Source organism: Abramis brama (genome assembly GCF_963993115.1).
Source record: "Abramis brama genome assembly, chromosome: 13".
Classification (NCBI taxonomy): domain Eukaryota; kingdom Metazoa; phylum Chordata; class Actinopteri; order Cypriniformes; family Leuciscidae; genus Abramis; species Abramis brama.
This window is the reverse complement of record NC_139975.1, coordinates 6865751-6886190: the sequence shown is the minus strand read 5'-3', so window position 1 is coordinate 6886190 and position 20440 is coordinate 6865751. Positions and strand designations below refer to the sequence as shown.

General features: G+C 38.4%; 1 protein-coding gene across 1 annotated transcript; it reads right to left on the bottom strand.

Annotated features, from left to right (window-relative positions):
• Positions 1-25: 25 nt before the first annotated feature.
• Positions 26-15497, bottom strand: nxf1a (nuclear RNA export factor 1a). Its single transcript, XM_084133131.1, has 21 exons — positions 15335-15497; positions 10714-10909; positions 10499-10616; positions 10056-10139; positions 8940-9044; positions 8779-8859; positions 8298-8367; positions 8046-8134; positions 6970-7077; positions 6695-6804; positions 4966-5002; positions 4550-4618; positions 4410-4465; positions 4199-4303; positions 3084-3142; positions 2881-2996; positions 2752-2794; positions 2602-2674; positions 2169-2351; positions 775-835; positions 26-379 (listed from the first exon to the last, which is right to left on the bottom strand). The coding sequence occupies exons 1-21, from the start codon at positions 15369-15371 to the stop codon at positions 341-343; spliced, it is 1839 nt and encodes a 612-aa protein (XP_083989257.1). The 5' UTR covers positions 15372-15497; the 3' UTR covers positions 26-340.
• Between the last annotated feature and the right edge of the window lie 4943 nt (positions 15498-20440).

Sequence of the window (20440 nt, the reverse complement as noted above, 5' to 3'; positions counted from 1 at the left end):
TGATGTTTTATTATCTTGCTGAGAATAGCCTGAATAAACAAACTTTATTTCTGCGAAAATTTAGCTCAACACCAACAAAAGCGCAGCACATATTTTAGACAATCACAATTAAAACAGAAATGTACTTTTTAAAATGAATACAGAAACAGTGCTGTAGAATGTACAAACCTGATGTATCATCCTTTTTAAGGAAAAAATAAAATAAAATAATACAATTAATATAAAACAAGATTTTGTTTCATTTCAGTTTGACATCACACATTAAATGCCTGTTAAACAACAAATAAAACTATGTACATACAAACAGGTATTCATATATATTTCTGTTTGTTTGTTGTTTTCATTTTATGAAAGCAGCTTCTGGGATCTTTCCTTGAGCCTAAAAGAGAATAAAATATATGATGAATGGCTAGTTTTTAAGTCTCAAATGGATGTGACGAGATTTCAATAGCACACGGTCCACCTCAAACTATATATCTGATCACTGTAAAACCAACATAAATTTACTGTAATGATTTACATGTTCACAAATCACCTGATCTCAAAGAAGGAATTAAAATTAAAATTTCAGCACGACTATTCAAAGATAGACATCATGTTTAGAGATGGTTAATCAGCTTTTGGAACATTTTAAACTAAGTCAGGTTTTCAATAGTTAATGCATTTTAAAAAATGGTTTATTGACAGCACAGAACTGCTGAAATGAAATGAGGACATATTATACACCATTTACTAAAAACTGTCATTTCTGTTGTCGGCCAAGCAGATTCATACCTTTAGTTCCGTGAAAATCTGAGCTGCTCTGTGAAAATCCCACGCGTTATCCTGCAGACATCTAACAGCAACACACAAGCCTTACCAACAGAATCAGGATAATATTGACTAGGGCTGGGCGGTATGACCAAAATCTTATATTAGTAAGTCTTTTAAAATAAATGCAACTTTACGAAGTAACAGTATAGTATAGTATAGTATAGTATTTTCACTGGAAATTCAAAAAAAAAAAAAAAATGTATATCCTAAATAACCATGTGATAATGCCCATTTCTAAATGAAATATTTTTCAAATAGAAGGTACTTCATTTTTTGGGACTCTCACCTGTAAATAATGCAAAGCAGTCCTACAAATAACTGCACAAATATATCTACTGTAGTATAACTTACAGCCCAACATCCTTGGAAACAAATAAATATGATGCTATTTACAAAAGCAGAGATTTTGATATCACCCAGCCCTACCATTTCACACATCATCCATAGAAACATCCATATTTAGTTCTAGAATCAAAGTGCCCCTATTATGCTATTTTAAAGGTTCCTAATTTTGTTCTGGAGGTCTCATTCAACAGGTTTACATGCATCTAAAGTAAAAAAAACACAAAAAAAACACAGATTTTTTCATAATACACATTGCAGCATCAGCTCTTTTCTCATTGTGTTTGAAACTGTTCGATAAAGGATTCGGTCTCTCTAAACCCCTCCTTTCCGAGAGCTTCCTCTGCTCTGATTGGTCAGATGGCCCAGTCTGTTGTGATTGGTCGACCACTTACAGGGCGTATCAGAAAACCAAACGCCCATTACCACATCTGAATTTCAGCTCCGTGATACACAGTGATACGAACAATAATGATGCATAAATTTCATCAATCCAGGACCAATGTTGCTTGTGTTCGTCATCAACAAAGAAAGAACGAAAAAATGTGTGCAAACTAGAATGAAGCAGAGACCAGGAGCTCCTATTATCCGCGCTGAAGCTGAGATTGTTCGCCAGCTTTGTGGAACGGTACGGAAAAAAATCCTCGAGCTTGGTTTCTCGAGATCGAAAGCGCAGATCATTAGTAAACTTAAGACGCTGCGTAAAAAAAAATCCACCAAGTGCACGACTACAATGGAAAGAGCCGTAGCGGAAGATTAGACTTGTCTTTCTACAACACATCCTGACGTCACGTGTCTTTACGGGATCTTTACGGGATGTGTGTGAATGCACTCACAGATTCCGGAAAAATCACTGGCAGTGTGAATGAACCAAAATCAAACGATCCCGGGACACATTATCCATGTATTTTCCGGAATCTCCGGGCTTTCATGAAAGCCAATAAACTAAAAAGCATAATAGGGGCACTGTAAGACCTACAAGTGTAAGGGCATGGTTTTTCCTCACTGCTCACTTTTGAGACCATTCCAGGTTCATTTCAGACTTCTGAGAGAAGGCGGAGAGCATTTCCTGCAGGGGTGCAGAGATGCTGGGCACTGGGATACTCGAGAGGGTTGGAGCTGGTGCTGCAAACGCACTGCGGATCTCCTCAGTGGTGGCGTTCCTCACAAAGAGCTGGTCATTCACGATACACAGGCTGCAAGATGCAACAGATACCAATAAACATGCATCAAATCAACTTTATGTTACCAAGAGGATATTTGCTCAAGTGATTAACGGTGATTCTTTTAATTGGCTGTTGGACAGTCAACATTCATTCTGTGAAATTCACCCAACAGCTGGACAGTGTGTCCACAGGGAGAAGCCAGTAAATTAAGATAACCATATAAAAGCAAGACAGTGTTTTTATCTAGTCACGGTTGTGATTTACTGTTGGCTTTTCCTACCCAGAATTCTGAGCTGGAACTGTGATGAAGACCCTAGAGAACGCCCTGACAGAGTCTCTCGATTTGTCATCAACTGAAGAGAAGAAAATAAACATTTTGAGATGAACACACTGTCATTTTGACATGTAACTGTGTTCAAGCAAGACTCACCCTCTTTGAACACTCCACTCACTGTGAACACTAATAAAGTGCTCTATGGAAAAGACAGGAAAACAACAAGACGTCAAAAATTGTAAATAGCTCCAGTGATAACAGTGTTAAAATCATTGAGGAACTTACTGTGTATGTGTTGACATCAACATTGATTAAATTAATGTCATGCTGGGTCTTTGGGAGCTCACTCAGGAAGGCGACCAGAGTCAGGCGAGTGCGTTTTAGCAAGCGAAACCGACCGGCTATAAAGAAGAAGATGGCTGTACATGACAAATATATATATTTTTAACACTGTAAACTCTAATTTGCTTGTTTCTCCTGAAACATACAGGGATCTTTGATGTTCTTGATATTGCGGCTGTGTTTATGATAATCTTTCAACCTGCACCTGCAAAATTATAGGAAAAAGAAATGAGACCACAAATAAACGGTACAATTTTGCAACGTTTACAAACATTAAAAATTATTTTTCATTTAAATGTACTTCCCCACTAATAAAAGTGTACAATGTGGATGCATCTAACAAAAGTCTGGGTCACATTTCACCCCCAAAATAAATAATGAAACAATATATATATTTATAAATAATTTAAAAATATTATTTTTGTTATAATAGGCTACTTCAAAAAGTTGCGAAAAGTCAAAGTTTTAGGTTGATGCATATTGCAGAGAACAGACCGGGTACGCGATTGTTACTTATGTGTGGCTTGCTTGATGATAAAAAGAGTTATTAAGCTCAATAAGCTGCGGAAAACAACTCATTGTGGTTCTTGCGTCTGACACACACCAGAAGTGCACACACAAAAAACGCCTCTCGAACAGCATACAAAACCCAATTCAACTTTCTTTTGCGGCTTATTGCAGTCAAACAGTCAGATACACACAGTTATGTCAAAATGCCTGTCTTAGAGAGTATTCATGTTAACACAGTCAGTTATGTCTTAAGACTTGAGTAACGTAAACAGTTGTGAAAGAAATCGGTTGTGTGTCAATAGGATTCATGCATTGGGTCTTATGTGACAGCAGCCTAATACAGTAAACCTGCTGCGGTCTGTCAGAAAATCACTCACTGCTCTTGACTGAATAACTTTTGTAGCTTTAATATGAATCAATACATATTTAATTCATTAATTTTTTGATTTTACACTTAAAGCATTATCGTATTGCATTAAACAAGTTATCGCATATCACATTTTTCTTCAATATAGTGCATGTATGTATGCATGCATGCATATGTGATATTTATATATATATATATTTATATATATATATATATATATATATATACACAATTTTAATGCCATTTATTTCTTTTCATTTTGAAATTAATATTACCCTGTTTATGTTAGATTTTGTGATACATCTGATAAATGGCATATTAAAGACAGCCTAATGCTAATCTCGACGAGTAGTGTTTTAAGGACAGAGAGCGATCACACTGCACCTGGAGGGATTATTTATGGGTGGCAGACTGAGAGAGAAGCAGGCACCATCATGATACGCCTCCAGCAGCCGCTGTCTATCCCCAGAGTCATAGACACAGTAATAACTTCCACAAAACAAACACAAACACACATCACTGCTGATAAAAGCATGCTTACAGTGGAAAACATTAAGAGGCACCTCTGGTAAAACATTTCCACACATGCACTTACTGTTGCAGAAAACGCTGAATGAGACCCTGGATTTCATCGGAGACAAAGCAACTGCCCTGAATTAGTGTTACAGACACATCCAGTCAAACACTTAATTGACATGCTTCAGGTCAATATAACAGTGCAGACTTCTAGGCTACCTTGCAAGGAGGGATGTGTGTGCGTGCTTCCAAGTCAAAGCAGATCGGAAGTGGAAGCACATGACCGTCCTATGGAAATAACAACATTACAAAGAAAACTGCATGTTTTATTCACATCATGCAACTGTTAGTGACTACATTTTGATGATATAAATTTGAACATTGTTTTTTCTTTGTAATAATGTGAACTGATGAATCATGCACATTTTTGATTTACGTTTGCTTTATTCCAGTCAGGAGAGTGTCTGATGACACTTAATCGGTGTGTGTTCTTTTGGAAGCCAGTCTGGAATCAGGCATCCTGTCCTTGACTAATCAATGATTGACTGACTTAATTTCTGACAAACACTAATAACTGCACCGTACATTCAGTCCAGTTGGTTCAAAACATTATTGACAAATCAAAAAAAGCTCACCAGTCTGTGAAGCCTGGGAAATCGCTCCCGAACAGCACTGTCACGGGAGACAAGAGGAAAACAGTGATGCACCTCATTATTACAGCAGACACACCAAAATCACATGTGCATTCTCAAGTAATTTCTCCTAATCGATTTGTGTTTATTCTTTATGCAAATACAATGAATGATTGCTGAAATGTGTTTTGATCAAGAAACTAATGAAATAAAATATTTAGAAGTAATATCGTGGCAAGATCAGCCCCAAAAAAATAGTTTTAACCCTATTTTTATTCAACACTCTCTGGATGGATTGGTTCAGTTTTTAGAGTTTTAAACCCAAATTTCACTTACCTGTTGCTGTCACCCAACTACACCCCAACGTGTAAAAAAAAAAAAACACCATTATTGAAAGTAAAAAGGACTATAACTTTCAGGATGCAATGCTTTCACCTAAAAACTGCTTATTTGCAGCAGTCTCTGAATATTAAACTAGAAGAAGAGAAGAATTTTTACTTTAACAGACAGACAAGTTCTCAAATGACTTTGTAAATGAAAGCCATGTAAGCGCAGGGAAGAAATGACAAATAAGACAATGACACAATCAAACGACCAAAACAAACTTGCTGTGGATGCTGTGGTTTTGTTGATGTGGTTTTTATGAATGCTGACTTTGGATGAGTGCATTTCAGAAGCAATGATGGCTGCTGACTTGATATCCATCAAAAAGCATCCCATAGAGAAATAGCCAACGAACTCCAGCAAGCTTCATTTAGCCATGAGAATGGAGTTAGTTGGGAGAGAAACAGTAATAAAGTGAATGGGGAGTCAGCCTTTACACTTGTTCTGACTGACAAATATCAGCCAATTAATTGGCCTGATATATCAGTTTATCACTAATTTAAACAATTAGTTTGATCCTAATTGGAGTCCCATAACCTGACCAGGGCAAGTATAATATTAACAGTTATTTATTCTTTTTAGTTCAGTTAGTTTTGCGGAATTAAAAAAATATATATGAAAATGAAAAGCAAACCAGATAAAAATGGTTTTCACACCATTGTTCTGTTTTTGCAAACACATAAAACTCTCTCTATATGTATATATAGTTTTATTTGTTTGCAAAAACAGAACAATAGTGTTTATACGCACACACTTTATTAGTGTACCAGCCAATCACATGGCAGCAGCTCAATGCATTTAGGCATGTAGACATGGTCATCATAGTCATAAACGTTTACTGCACATTGTTATTCTTCTAGTTATTTCCCTATAGCAGCTAATGAATCAGAAGTCTCGCACATTCACAGAAAATAGCTTACGGCCATGTTGACAAATTAGGTGGATCATCATGGATGTCATTCAGATATAAAATAATAAATGCAATATTTAAAAAATATATAATATATGCGAGTAATCATTTACTCTGATAACTTTTTTGGAGCTTGGCATAAATAAATGTTTTTTTAGATAGATAGATAGATAGATATATTTAAGATTTTATTAATTAACATGACATTTCCAGGTCTATAAATCACACTTTTAAAATTAGACATTCAAGTTTTTCAAGGCCATGGTAACCCTGGATCTCCAAAGAAAAACCTGTGAAGGAATTCATCTCGATAGTTACGTAACCAACAGGTCTGCTGTTATGTCTCATAAGGAACCGAGATTTAGTATATCTGTCAGCTAATCATATCAACCTTGACCTTTAACCTCACAATGTGTGTCCCAGCTCACTGGCACTGACCTGATGTATGAGGTCTGATCTTTGAAGTGATCACACAGAGGGTTCCTGTCCAGCCACAGCTCCACCAGCCTGAACCCCTTCACCACATCCAGCTCTTGCTCCGACTTCAGCTACAGAGACAGAGAATCAGGTCAAACAGACACTGAAAGTAAATTCTGTGTAGCTTGCAGAATAAATTGAAGCTAAAGATTTAAGTGGGCTAATAATATAACAAACGTATCTCACTATCGATGTAAATAGAAGAGCGTAATAGCAGCGGCCTGAGCGTCTCTCACCTCGTTATGAGACAGGTTCAGTGACTGCAGGTTGGGGGTTTTGTTCACCAGTTCTGCTATGTCATCCAACTTATACAGCTTGTTGTTGCTCAGGTTCAAGCACAACATCTGTGAAGGATCAAAGAGAGATTGGGACAGAAAAAAAATGTTCCTTCAAACTTTAAACGTTTGTTTACATGAAAGCAGGGTTTCCCAAATTGGGTTCCTGAACATGATGAATGATGGGATACGTTTAACTTTAGATACAGCTCTGAAGCGGTATTAGAGATAGAGAAGGGCGCTGAGTTTTGAGCATTATTCCGACCTGGGACATTCTTGCGCACTTACTTCCTGTCACATGTACACGCTGTCAAGTGGCCAAGACCACAAGTGTTGGTATTGGACAGGCCCTACTATCATGCATGTGCTAATAAGCTCTGACCCCATATCACTCTGAGACACCTGACAAATGTTTCCTGGAATAAGTTTCTGACCGTGACGTACCCACAGCTGTTTATCCTAGAAATATAACCACATAGTTCAACGTTTCCACCAGCTGGATGTTTTGATTTCCTATTTTTGTCTAGACACTATGGCTGAGCTTGGCTTGATTAGATATAGCTGCTATATTTATACTTCACGGTGGTTAGATGAAGGAAAAAGGTTGTGATGCAATGAACACCAGGCCTTTGACACACTTCTCGAAACATCATGGTGAATGTAAAGGATCTTAAAGCTACTCTGTCGCCAACATTACCCAGTTAAATGCACTTTAAAAGAGAATAATCAGTGGTATTTGCTAAGGCATCAATCAGTATTACTATTGCTTATATTTCTGGTTAATAATTTGAACAAACCCCAAACACCAAGGGGTGGTTTCCCAGAACGTGCTTAGATTAAGCCAGGACTTTGCGTTAGTTATATTAGGACATTTAAAGAGTTACCTTACAAAAAACATTACATGTTGTGTATATTGAGACAAAACAATGGCACTGCAGATATGTCAGTGCACGCTGTTTTTAGTTTACACAGTTCTGACATACATTTTAGTCTGGGACTACTTAAACCCTGTCCGGGAAACCGCCCCCAAGTCTTACCTCTGGGATATTCTCCTGTATGATTTTGATCACAGCTTGCATGCAGCTTTTTCGGTTTAAGATTATCTCAATATTATGAGAAACCAAGTCTGGTGAAAAAAAGAAAAGTAAAGATCTAATTTCTCACTTTGAAAAGCTCTCAACTCATTTCTGACAAATGGATAACTGTATTAATCTTGACTTGGGGAATTTATTGAACTTTTTTGTGCAGTGTCAGTGTTTTGAGCACTCAAACCCTCAGTATAGTTTTACCTGGATCAGTGCGGATGCTGCTCAGGTTGAGAGACTTCTGGGAACTATCGAAGCGTTTGGACATGCAATGCTGCAGAAAAGAATAGCAACAGTTAAAGTTGCCATGAAATCAAAATTCACAATTCTTGTTTTCATGGAATATTGCAGCATTTATTATAAATAATTTAACCGTGCACATCATTTTATTTTCAATTCATGTGCCATCATAATCTTTAATCAAAATATCTTCCCCTCCCTCTTGCAGCGACTTCTCTTCTCTGACAGCCTGTCACTCATGAGATCCACCAATAGCAAACCACAACCATCCAATTCCCGATGGACAAAATCAAGTCCCACCCTTCATTTTTTTGAGAAGCCGTTTCACTTGGATATACATCACAATAGGGAAGAAAAAACTATTGCAATTTCCATTTCATGCTGACTTTGAATGGAGCAGCTGCCACCTGTAGGCCACAAATGTTACTGCAGCTGTCGGTCAGACCTTTAAATGTTCCAGATCTTGTGGTTTCAGCTCACTTTGGAGGAAGGGGAGACTGGAACAATGGCTCATAAGCACGACCACCTGGAAAACAAAAAACATGGAATTCAGGATCCATTAGTACAAGATGAATGTTTTTAAGAACTCATGAAGCAGGACAGTACCCTCTGCCCTTTACTGTCTGTAACTCTGCGTGTGAGTTTGCACAGAGCGCTGGCAGTGGCAATATCCTCCAGATAGAAATGAACTGCATGTCCCTCTGTGGAGTACTAGACAAAAACACAGAGAGACACAAGCAGACAAACAAAGATGTGAAGCATCAACTGAAAACAATGTATTGGTAATTTGGTGATTTAAAGGGGACCTATTATGCCCAGTGTTAGGGATAGTGCATTACAAGTAACTTGAGTTACGTTATGTAATCAGATAACTTTTTTTCAAGTTACTAATAAAGTAACATATTACTTTATTAATTTACAACAAAATATCGGAGTTACTTTTTCAAATAAGTAACACAAAGTTATTTTTTTTCCCATTTATTGACTGGCAGCTCTCCAGTCCCCATTTTGAGAGAAATCGTAAGTTCACAGGCATTGTGTTTGATGTGTAAACATGATGGTTATTGTAGTCTTAGAATAAATGTGAGCAGCCATTTACTCATCTCACTTACAAAAAACAAAAACAGATTTAGTATTACATAAAATGAATTAAAACAGTGAAATGCAATCTCAGAATCTTACGCAAAACTGCAATAGTTAAATATATTAAATTACACAAATATACTTAATGTATTTATCTCACTTTATTAACCAATGCCTTTGCTGCTGACCTTCAGAGATCCACTTCAACCATAACAATAAACAAATATTACTTTAGATAAACATTACATTTCTGTTTCATTTTTTTTAAAATTATTTAATGCTCAAGTAAGTGTTGAACTTTCTCCTCTTGCATCCTATTCTTCTTCAATCCAGAAAGGCTAAACAGCTGAAACGTTTTTTTATTTTATTTTTATTGCACCCTTTAGTGTACAGGCGTGAATTTGCATTTCTTTTAGCCTGAGGCTTATTCAGGTCACTTCTGGTGTGAAAGTGCCTTTACATTTGCCAAAAATATTACTTTTTTTTGTTGTTATTAAAAAAAAAACAAGTAAGCCCAGCCCAGGTGACACGCATGTCCCTGGAAGAAAACTCGAGACTACAATGGAGGCGTTTCGGGGAGTTCAGAAACAGTGCGCACAGATATAGAGAATAACGATATATATCATTACGATCACTTACGTGTAATGGAGTAAATGCAATGGGACAGAGATTCTGTAGTGATGTTAGTAGCCATCTTTTATCATACTTTTTTCCATGTGGGATCTGTGAAACAAAAGTATGAACAACACAGTCATCAGGAGTCTAGATAAATTAATGGCTTTTGCTTGTTAGGTTTAATATCTTATTGCGGATAAATCTCTCTGCTGTGGAGCTTAATACTTAATTCATTTACCACTGGGTGGTTAATATGATGTTAACTCTATTGTGATGTAGTAAACACTAATGTTAAAGGACTAGTTCTCATCATTTACACACCATCATGTCATTCTAATCCAATTCTACTTTTTAATTCTTTGTGAAACACAAAAGAGATCTTTAGCAGAATTATATGGGGTTTATTTAGGAACACTGTAAAGTTGAAAAAATGATGATGTCTGGGTGAACTCTTGCTGAACTCTTACTGTAATTTTGAACCATGTTTTTTCATCTCTCCCTTTATCCTCTGCAATGAATCTGTGTGCACTTCTGATCATGTCTATTCGCCTCTCTCCTTTGCAACTGGGACGTCCATATGGAGAACTGCAGGAAAAGCATAACATGGGCAGGGAGTTACATGCAAACATTACAAACATCCAATCCTTATTTATGAAGCTGAATCATTTGCAACAATACTTACAATCTCTGTTTGGACATCCCATTCTGACCACCCATCACAGACACATTAACACAGCCGTTCTGAAACCTGCTGCGGGGTCCCGGCCAAGACGGTCCTGGGGCTCCACCACGATGCTGCAAGTGTACTGGATCATTGTGTAAACTAGCCTTGACGGACCCCCAACTTTGATGGACCCCCAACCAGCGGCCGTCATGATCTTAAACACACAAAACACAAAGTTGAAAAGACATGAAAAAGATACACTCAAGCCACACAAGACAACTCATGATGTTTATCAGGAGGAATTAATTTCTGTAGAGGCTAGTTATGTTTTTAGTTAAATTATCTTACTGTTATTACGCATAACAAGGTACATGGCAAATAGTATCTAGAATTACTGTATTTGAGAATTATCATGTATTGCATTTTATATGCTTGAGTTAAAGCAACACCAAAGCACTTTTCTTCTTCGGTCCCCCTACAGGTTGGAAGCAGAATTGTCCATTACCGCTATCATAAATAATTTAGCCTACTGCAGCCTACCGTCGCACGCACGCCATTTGTTTATCCAGCATCGGCTTTGGAAAAAACTAAGGTAGAGTATGTTGCATGATTTTATAAAATTGCGACATCAGAAACAGCTATTTTTTATATAGGCTCCACCTATCGGCTATAGTAACGCTTGCCGTCTCAGTCGAACTACAGATTCGCTACCCGATCTGGCAAACTTGCATGGTGCGGTTATAGCCGATAGAGGGTCGCAAAGCGAATGCAGAAGATCCATTCACCCTGTTACGAGTTGATGAACCACTGAAACGATTTTGGAAACATTATTTTAAGGTACAAAAAGGTACTTTGGTGTTGCTTTAAGTGCACATGCCGAAGAGCTGAACTGAACATGGGCATTGGAACCATTGTATATGGGTGGGACAAGACCCACCCACTTTTTAAGACCAATGATATTGGACCTACTCACTTTTACCGTCTCTAATTCAGCGCATATGTCTGTTCACTTTTCAGAGCGCCGTCAGTCAAATTAAACTCCATTCCGTGTTTTAGCTACAGCATTGATTTCCATGCAGCTGCTCAAATCCATTCCACTTGATACATTCAGAGTCCCACCAAACCCTTACTTTTCAGGCTAGACAAGCCAATGCACATGTGCTGTCCTAAGCGCGAGTCTCAGGTTCCTATGGGAACCGTAGCTTCTAACAGATCGATGTAGTGATGCAATGACTTTACCAATCAGTGATTGGCTCTTTTACTTAGAAGGCGGGACAGTTTCTCCCATTCTTAAGTAATAGAAGTGAACTGTCTTTCTAGTCTTTGATATCTAGCTCTGGTGGGTCTGCTTGTGTGCTCACATACTATCACTAAACAAGCTGGTATTTTAAGTGAATGTTCATTCATAATTTGATCACCTGTTGCTTTTAAAGGCATCATGTAGTCTTTGTTGCAGCACTGAACTACAGTTACACTTAAACTATGTTGTTATAACACTTACAGTTATCTGACGTTTTTGCCAGGCTTGCTAGCTAGCTACAGTACATCAATCAACCTGTGTTAGCAGCTCTTTGAATCCTGGTCAATGAGAAAAGCTTGTTGTTGTACCAGTGCTATGTGTTGATATTAAAGCTAAGGTGCTACTGTATGGTTATCCTCACTGACTAGCAACATTGAAACCCATTATAGAAGGTAATAGATGAAAGAACAAAGTCCTTCTCTTACTGTAAATAACCTGAACACTGTGTGTGTGTGTGTGTGTGTGTGTGTGTGTGTGTGTGTGTGTGTGTGTGTGTGTGTGTGTGTGTGTGTGTGTGTGTGTGTGTGTGTGTGTGTGTGTGTGTGTGTGTGTGTGTGTTAGCCAGCCAGCTAACCATCTTGGCAGAAAAAAGACAGACATCAGGACTTTTTTTTTAGTGCACCGAAACGCAAAGTAAGAACCCTATAGCCTATTATCTCAAAGAATTAAAGGTGCAGTGTGTGATTTTTAGCGGCATCTAGTGGTGAGATTTGCGAATTCCAAACAGTCAGTCACTCAAGGCCAAGCATTCAAATTGCAAACTCGAATGAGAAGCTACGGTGGCCGACGTAGGATCGGAAGATGTCGTCGTCTGAGTCAGCAGAGAGTAGCAAGTCAAGCAATGAGGTTTCTTTAAATTATATTTACTTAATTATTCAGTAAAACCACATGTTATTGCGATTATTTTTACTTGTTCATCATTGTGTTAGTCTTTTATTCACTGACTTTACCATAGCTTGTTTCCATGCTAGTTAGTATAAGATAAGAGCTATGGATAAGAGCATCAAAGCAGCTAGGTAAGGGGAAATAGCTAACGTTACGATGTCAGAGGCGTCGTTCAGACAGCATGTTTTTCTCCACGTTTGCAGAGTCAGGGACAACCTGAGTATTCTGCTGCGTCTTTTTCTGCTGCTTCTCATTCAAGTTAGTGACGAAATCTGGCCGTTTTTAAGACGTTTTAAGGCCTTAAATTTAAAGTTCAGAATTTTAGACTTTTTAAGACTTTTTAAGACCCCGCGGGAACCCTGAGATAGGCAGGCACAGACAGTGAGAGACAGGGAGTCTCAGGTAAGTTTGATTTTTTTTTTTTTTTTTTTGACAACATTATGAAAGGTTCTCTTTCTCAACTTGAACTGATTTGATTATGGCCAGTGTTGGGCAAGTTACTCAGGAAGTGTAATAAGTTACTTTGACAAAGCAACAGCAGTGGTATTGCTGTTGTGTACAGTAGTTTTGGGTCCCAGTAATTAGGAGTATGGCAAACATCTTTTTTCAGTTCTAGGAGCCAGAGAGAGAGCCAGGGAGTGAGAAAGGAAAGAAAGGCGGCACAAGATTAGGCAGGGAAGAGAGTGAGAGTCAGGATGACAAGTGGATGACTCTTGAAACCTATCCATGGCTTCATTATTCTCCCAGTGCCAAAGGCACATTTTGTTTTCATTCCATGCAACAGAGCAGAGCAGCACACTTGCCAAAAATATGGATCCAGCTATTGTCTCAACTGGGTTTCGAAATTGGAAAAGAACCATTGACAAATTGGTCAAGCTCATAAAGTGGCAACAACAACATACACCCACCAAAAAAGAAGCATTGAATCACAGCTATCCACAGTGAAGGAGCAGCAGCAGAGAGAGGCTAGATCATGCCTGGTCAAAATAATGAAGTCAATACGTTTTTTTGCCCGCCAAGGTCTAGCTCTGCATGGCCATGGTAATGATGAAGGGAATGTAAGGCAACTTCTGCAACTGAGAACAGAGGATGACGATGTGCTTAAAGTCTGGCTAAGAAAGCCCACCAACAATTATACCAGTGCTGAAATTCAAAATGTGATTTTGAATCTCATCGCCAACTCCATTGTTAGGGGAATTGCAAATACTGTTCAGGGGTTGCCCAACCTGCACTACTCCATTATAATTGATGGAACCCAGGATGTGTCGGGGGTTGAACAAGAGGCCATATGTATCCGTTATATAATCTTGTCCCTCATCAAGACTTTATAGGTCTATATGAGGTGTCTTCAACAACAGGAATGGATTTGACTCAGGTGGCAACTGATGTCCTACTGCCCCTGAACTTAAACTTGCCCCTGTCCTGCCTTCGAGGGCAGTTTTACGATGGAGCAATTTTTTATTTTATTTTTTACATTTTCCATAACTCTGTATTAGTCATAATGTTTCCTTACCTACCATTAGTCTGTTGCATCAGACCATTGCTTCAACTGCCCACCTTCTATGCTGTCTGTAAATAGTGTTGTTTTTATTTCTGTTATTGTTTTTGTCTGTATTCCAATTGCAATGTGATATGCAACTGTAATCGCTCATTTCTTGGACTGGGCAAATGTCTATTGTCCATCTATGTATGAACTGATTATTTGTTCTTTATGGTTATTGTGAAGCGTCTTTGAGGTGCTATATAAATTAAACATATTATTATTATTATTATTATTATCATCATTGAGCTTGGCATTGAGACCATCCAGATGCCGCATATCCAGAGACCTCCTCAGCGCTACACAGGAAATAAGTTTAATACATTTAAATAGACATATCAAGTAGTAATTAATGTATATGAATCTTAGTTGATTATAGGCTATTAGAGCTGGTTTGGTTGCTGAGAGACGGAGATGCGCAGAGACGGCAATTAATGCGCTGTTTGATTTGTGATCGTGCCGTGCTTATTCCATTCATTCGAGTATCATATTGCACAAGGCTTAAATCATTTAAATATACATACAATAATATACAATATCATATTGTAGAACATGTATATGATGTAGTAGCCTATTATAGTTGATATTACTCTTGCCAAGCTCTGACTTCTGAGAGATGCACGCATAGACGGATCTATGCACTTGTTTCATTTTTACTCTCACTCATTCACTTCACTCATTATTGCATAGAGATTTTAGATAAGGTATTTGGCTTCGGGAACACCCTTAATCTACTCCAGTAAAAACATTTTGGAGGATGACCCACCCACATTTTTGTTTGCTTCCGACGCCCATGGAACTGAATATATATATATGCATTTGTACCCATAATAGAGTTATTTGGAATATTTAAAGTATATTTCATTTAAAGGGTTAGTTCACCCAAAAAGTAAAATCCTGTCATTGTTACTCACCCTCATGTCGTTCCAAATCCAAAAGACTTTCTTTCATCTTCGGATCACAAATGAAGATCTTTTGATGATATCTGAACGATTTCTGTCCCTTGTGATGGATTTATTAATTAATCATAACTAACGTTTATGTTTCTTGCAGGAACAACATTCATATGCTTTTGAATCCAAACCCTTTGGTTGAAAACTCGTGACTTTGAGTGTGTGAGTGTATAAATAACAAATTGGGGAAATGAAATAGACAGGTGTCTAGGTTTGAAAACTTGTGCTTAACAATGAGGTAATCAAGAAAACAGAGTTTGCTTCCATCTAGTAACAGAAGGGTCTGCCTATGAAAAACCAATCAAATTGTAGGGAAATCATGTAACTGTATTATGTCATTTTCGCCATGCTCCTATTCTATAAAAACTGTTGTATTCTTTTTGCTGGTGGGATTCTCTCTGAAATTTGTCTGAGATCCTCTAGCCGTGATTAAAGCATATTCAAAGGCATTGTCTGGAGTCTGTCTAGTTAATGCTGCGCAGAAAGTTAGTTAGGGAAGCTTACTAGACACTTTGATAGTGTTATAGTAAAAGGGACGAGACGTCGTCCGACTCGAAGCCAGTTGTTGACTGTAGACGCAGTTCTAGAGTATAAAGATTATTAAGTGTCGACTGTAGGCGATTGGGTGTCGATTGGAGACGCCCCAGGTAAATATTATTAAGTGTCGACTGTAGACGCTTGGGTGTCGATTGGAGACGCCCCAGGTAATTAGGAGTCAGGTGCATAAGAAGAAAAATCTACCACACCCTCCACTGGCAGCTACGCAACTACACTTTGACGCTTTAAAAAGTTCATAAAAAGAGGTTGTATGAATTGAGCGGTTTAGTCCAAAATTTCTGAAGACATGATTGCTTTATATGATGAACAGATTGAATTTAGGCTTTTATTCACATATAAGCATTGATCAGCGAATATAAACAGAAGCTCAACCGAACCTGCTTGGTGCACGAGAACAAACCCCATTGGTTCTTGCAGAGGATCAAATGTGCTGTGTAACATGGGAATGAACCTCATTGGTTCTCGCTCGTCAGGCAAACATGCTTGAGCTTCCGTTTACCACAACTGAGTTGATGTATGTTAAAAAAATAAATATAAAATAAAAGATGAACTAAATTCAATCTGCTCATCCTATTAAGTGATCGAGTCTCTTTAGAAAATGTGGACTGAACTGCTCAATTCATACAGCATGGATTAATTTTACAATCTCTTTATGAACTTTTTGAAGCGTCAAATTGGTAGTTGTCAATTGAGGGACAGAAAGCTCTCAGATTTAAACAAAAAGATCTTTATTTGTGTTCCGAAGATGAATGAAAGTCTTAAGGGTTTGGAACGACATGAGGGTGAGAAATTAATGACAGAATTTTAATTTTTGGGTGAACTAACCATCCCTTTAAAGTAAATATATTTTAAATACTCAAAATAACTATATGGATACAAATGCATATTCAGTTCAGCTCTAAATAGCAGCAGGTTCACTGCTGCGGTTGAAAACTCGTGACTTTTAGTGTGTGAGTGTATAAATAAGTTTTACAGTTTTACCTGTAAAGGAGCTGTCAGTGTTCCACACCTCTCTCATCACAGCAGAGCCACTCGAATCTAAGGGAATTGGAGGGAAAGATTCAGGCAGAGGCAGATTGTTGTTGTTCATGAACTTAACTTACAAGCAGCTTCTGATATAGTAAAACTACAAAACAACTGTGTTTAACGAGAATTACACTGCTCAAAAAAATAAAGGGAACACTTTTTAATCAGAGAATAGCATCAAGTCAGTTAAACTCCTGGGATATTGATCTGGTCAGTTAAGTAACAGAGGGGGTTGGTAATCAGTTTCAGCTGCTTTAGTGTTAATGAAATTAACAGCAGGTGCACTAGATGGGCAACAGTGAGACAACCCCCAAAACAGGAATGGTTTTACAGGTGGAGGCCACTGACATTTTTTCCCCACTCATCTTTTCAGACTGTTTTTCACCAGTTTTGCATTTGGCTAGGGTCAGTGTCACTACTGGTAGCATGAGGCGATACCTGGACCCTACAGAGGTTGCGCAGGCAGTCCAGCTCCTTCAGGATGGCTCATCAATACGTGCCATTGCCAGAAGGTTTACTGTGTCTCCCAGCACAGTCTCAAGAGCATGGAGGAGATTCCAGGAAGACAGACAGCTACTCTAGGAGAGCTGGACAGGGCCGTAGAAGGTCCTTAACCCATCAGCAGGACCGGTATCTGCTCCTTTGTGCGAGGAGGAACATGATGAGCACTGCCAGAACCCTACAAAATGACCTCCAGCAGGCCACTGGTGTGAATGTCTCTGACCAAACAATCAGAAACAGACTTCATGAGGGTGGCCTGAGGGCCCGACGTCTTCTAGTGGGCCCTGTGCTCACTGCCCAGCACCAGGGAGCTCGATTGGCATTTCCCATTGAACACCAGAATTGGCAGGTCCGCCACTGGTGCCCTGTGGTTTTCACAAATGAGAGCAGGTTCACCCTGAGCACGTGACAGACAGGAAAGGGTCTGGAGAAGCCGTGGAGAATGTTATGCTGCCTGTAACATCGTTCAGCATGACCGGTTTGGTGGTGGGTCAGTGAGGGTCTGGGGAGGCAGATCCATGGAGGGACGCACAGACCTCTGAAGGCTAGACAATGGCACCCTGACTGCCATTAGGTATTGGGATGAAATCCTTGGATCCATTGTCAGACCCTATGCTGGTGCAGTGGGTCCTGGGTTCCTCCTGGTGCACAACAATGCCCGGCCTCATGTGGCGAGAGCATGCAGGCAGTTCCTGGAGGATGAAGGAATGATACCATTGAAGGGCCACCACGCTCACCTGACCTACATCCAATAGAACACCTCTGGGACATTGTGTTTCGGTCCATCTGACATCACCTGGTTGCACCTCAGACTGTCCAGGAGCTCAGTGATGCGCTGGTCCAGATCTGGGAGGAAATACCCCAGGACACCATCCGTCGTCTCAGTAGGAGCATGTCCCGACGTTGTCAGGCATGCATACAAGCACGTGGGGGCCATACAAACTACTGAGAACCATTTTGAGTTGCTGCAATAAAATTTCAGCAAAATTGACAAGCCTGCTGCATCATTTTTTCACTTAGATTTCCGGGGTGTCTTTGAATTCAATCCTCTGTAGGTTGATTATTTTCATTTCCATCAAACGATGTGGCATCCTTTTGTTCATAACACATTACCCAGTTCATATTAGTATAGATATCCAGCATGATATTTTTCCCCATTGAGATCTGATGTGTTTTCAAAGTGTTCCTTTAATTTTTTTGAGCAGTGTATTTAAAAAATTTTTTTTTTTCAACCATAGGGAATATGCAAAGAGCTCAAAACGAACAGTAGAATATGATTAATTGAGATTAATAAATCTAAAAGACGTTATTTCGTTTTAAAAGTTAATGAAAACTACTATTCCCAAAATGCACTGACATTCACATTTCTCAGCGCCAATTTAACAGTACATTATTAATAAACTTATATGATTGTAATATTTAAATATAATCCATACCATACAATTATATAAATATAATATACATACAAATACATGTTATATTAATGGTAGAATTTTTTTGTTAATTGACAATTAAACATTAACAATAAGCATGCTGTAGGTAATATAATATATATATTTTTGTATTCAAATTTGTTATGCTAAGTGGTGTAAAAAGCAACTACATTGCCAGAAACAAGTTACACGCGGTCCTACATGTAATCTAACTTTAAAATGTATTCTAACCGTTTAAAACCTGCATCCTGTTCAAAAGATTGGGTTTCATTTGACCCAGATTCACCATGAATGTGCAGGATTAGCAAAGAACAGTACGACCTCTTAATAGGAGAGGTGATTCACCTTTTGCACCAAATAACCAACGTTGACGTGTTAAAGTTAGTAATATAAAAACGCGATAAAAATGTAAAGATGAGCAGCTGACCATGAACAACCTGTCAATCACTGCCTTAACGTTAATCAATATCATGCAGAGTGCAACTTCGATTCGGTACTATAGTTTAACAAGACACCAAACCATATCGGTTCATTTAAAGACTTAAATCATGATCATTTTAGTACCTGAACTAGAGCAAACCCGTGTTATCATCACAGACAGGTTGGGGTACAATTCCCGAGACCGAATCATCGTGACGTGAACCGCGGGCGCGACCGCGTGCACTGCTCTCACTGATGCACGTGGACTCTGTGCAAACGTGCTGCTTCATCCTGCTTCGAAAACATGTGCGTGGCAGCGTGCATATTTAACAGGCAAGAGCAAAAATATCTAAAATGCATAATTTATTATCAGCTGAGTTAATAACTTAAGCATCAGTTTTATGCTTTGAGATTTTTTTTAAAAAAAGGGTTTCATTTTTTTTAACTAGGTTTTTTTTTTTTAAGAAAATGTGAGTTGTTTGTGTTGTGGGCTATTGCTAGAGTGTTACTATGCAGTTGCTGAGGTGTTGGTGGTTGCTTATCCAAGTAAAAAGAGTCTCTATGCAAGTCTCTATGTAATTGTCTCTAGATATGGCTCTGGTCCCTCTTTCAAAGTAAATAGGTACAATAATTCATATGCTTGTGAAAATCGTAAGCCTAATTGCTTGGAAAATTAATAACTCATCTCTCCTCAACAAGCTATTTTTAAGGTATTATGCATGTGCATATGTGGCAAGGTAACACACTCATATGTACGGAGCCACTAAAGGGGGCATTGAGGTGGAAAAAATATGGGATGGGAGGAAAAAATATGTATTTTGCTTTGTTCTCTCTCAAAACTTTTGCGTTCTCTCACAAAGAATATTTTCTAGCTGGACAAATAACAGGAAGTGTTTGTCCGAACTCACAAGTTTTGCGAGAGAATGCAAAGTTTGCAAAAGAATGCAAAAGTTTTGCGAGAGAACACAACGTTTCATGGGGGAATGCATAAGCTTTGAAAAATATTTTTTTCCTCCCATCCCATATTTTTTCCACCACCATGTGATATATGAGCAATAAAGTGATGATGTTTTATAAAACAGCCATTAGCTGTGGATCAAACCGAAGGAATACACAAGTAGAACCAACT

Excerpts from the sequence above, each read along its gene's own strand:
- nxf1a (XM_084133131.1), bottom strand. The coding sequence starts at position 15,371 with ATGAAAGAAAGTCTTTTGGATTTGGAACGACATGAGG. Across the intron at positions 8,135-8,297 it reads CAGCATCCGCACTGATCCAG|ACTTGGTTTCTCATAATATT; the intron begins GTAAAACTATAC and ends TTTTTTCACCAG. Across the intron at positions 380-774 it reads AGATTTTCACGGAACTAAAG|GCTCAAGGAAAGATCCCAGA; the intron begins GTATGAATCTGC and ends ATTCTCTTTTAG.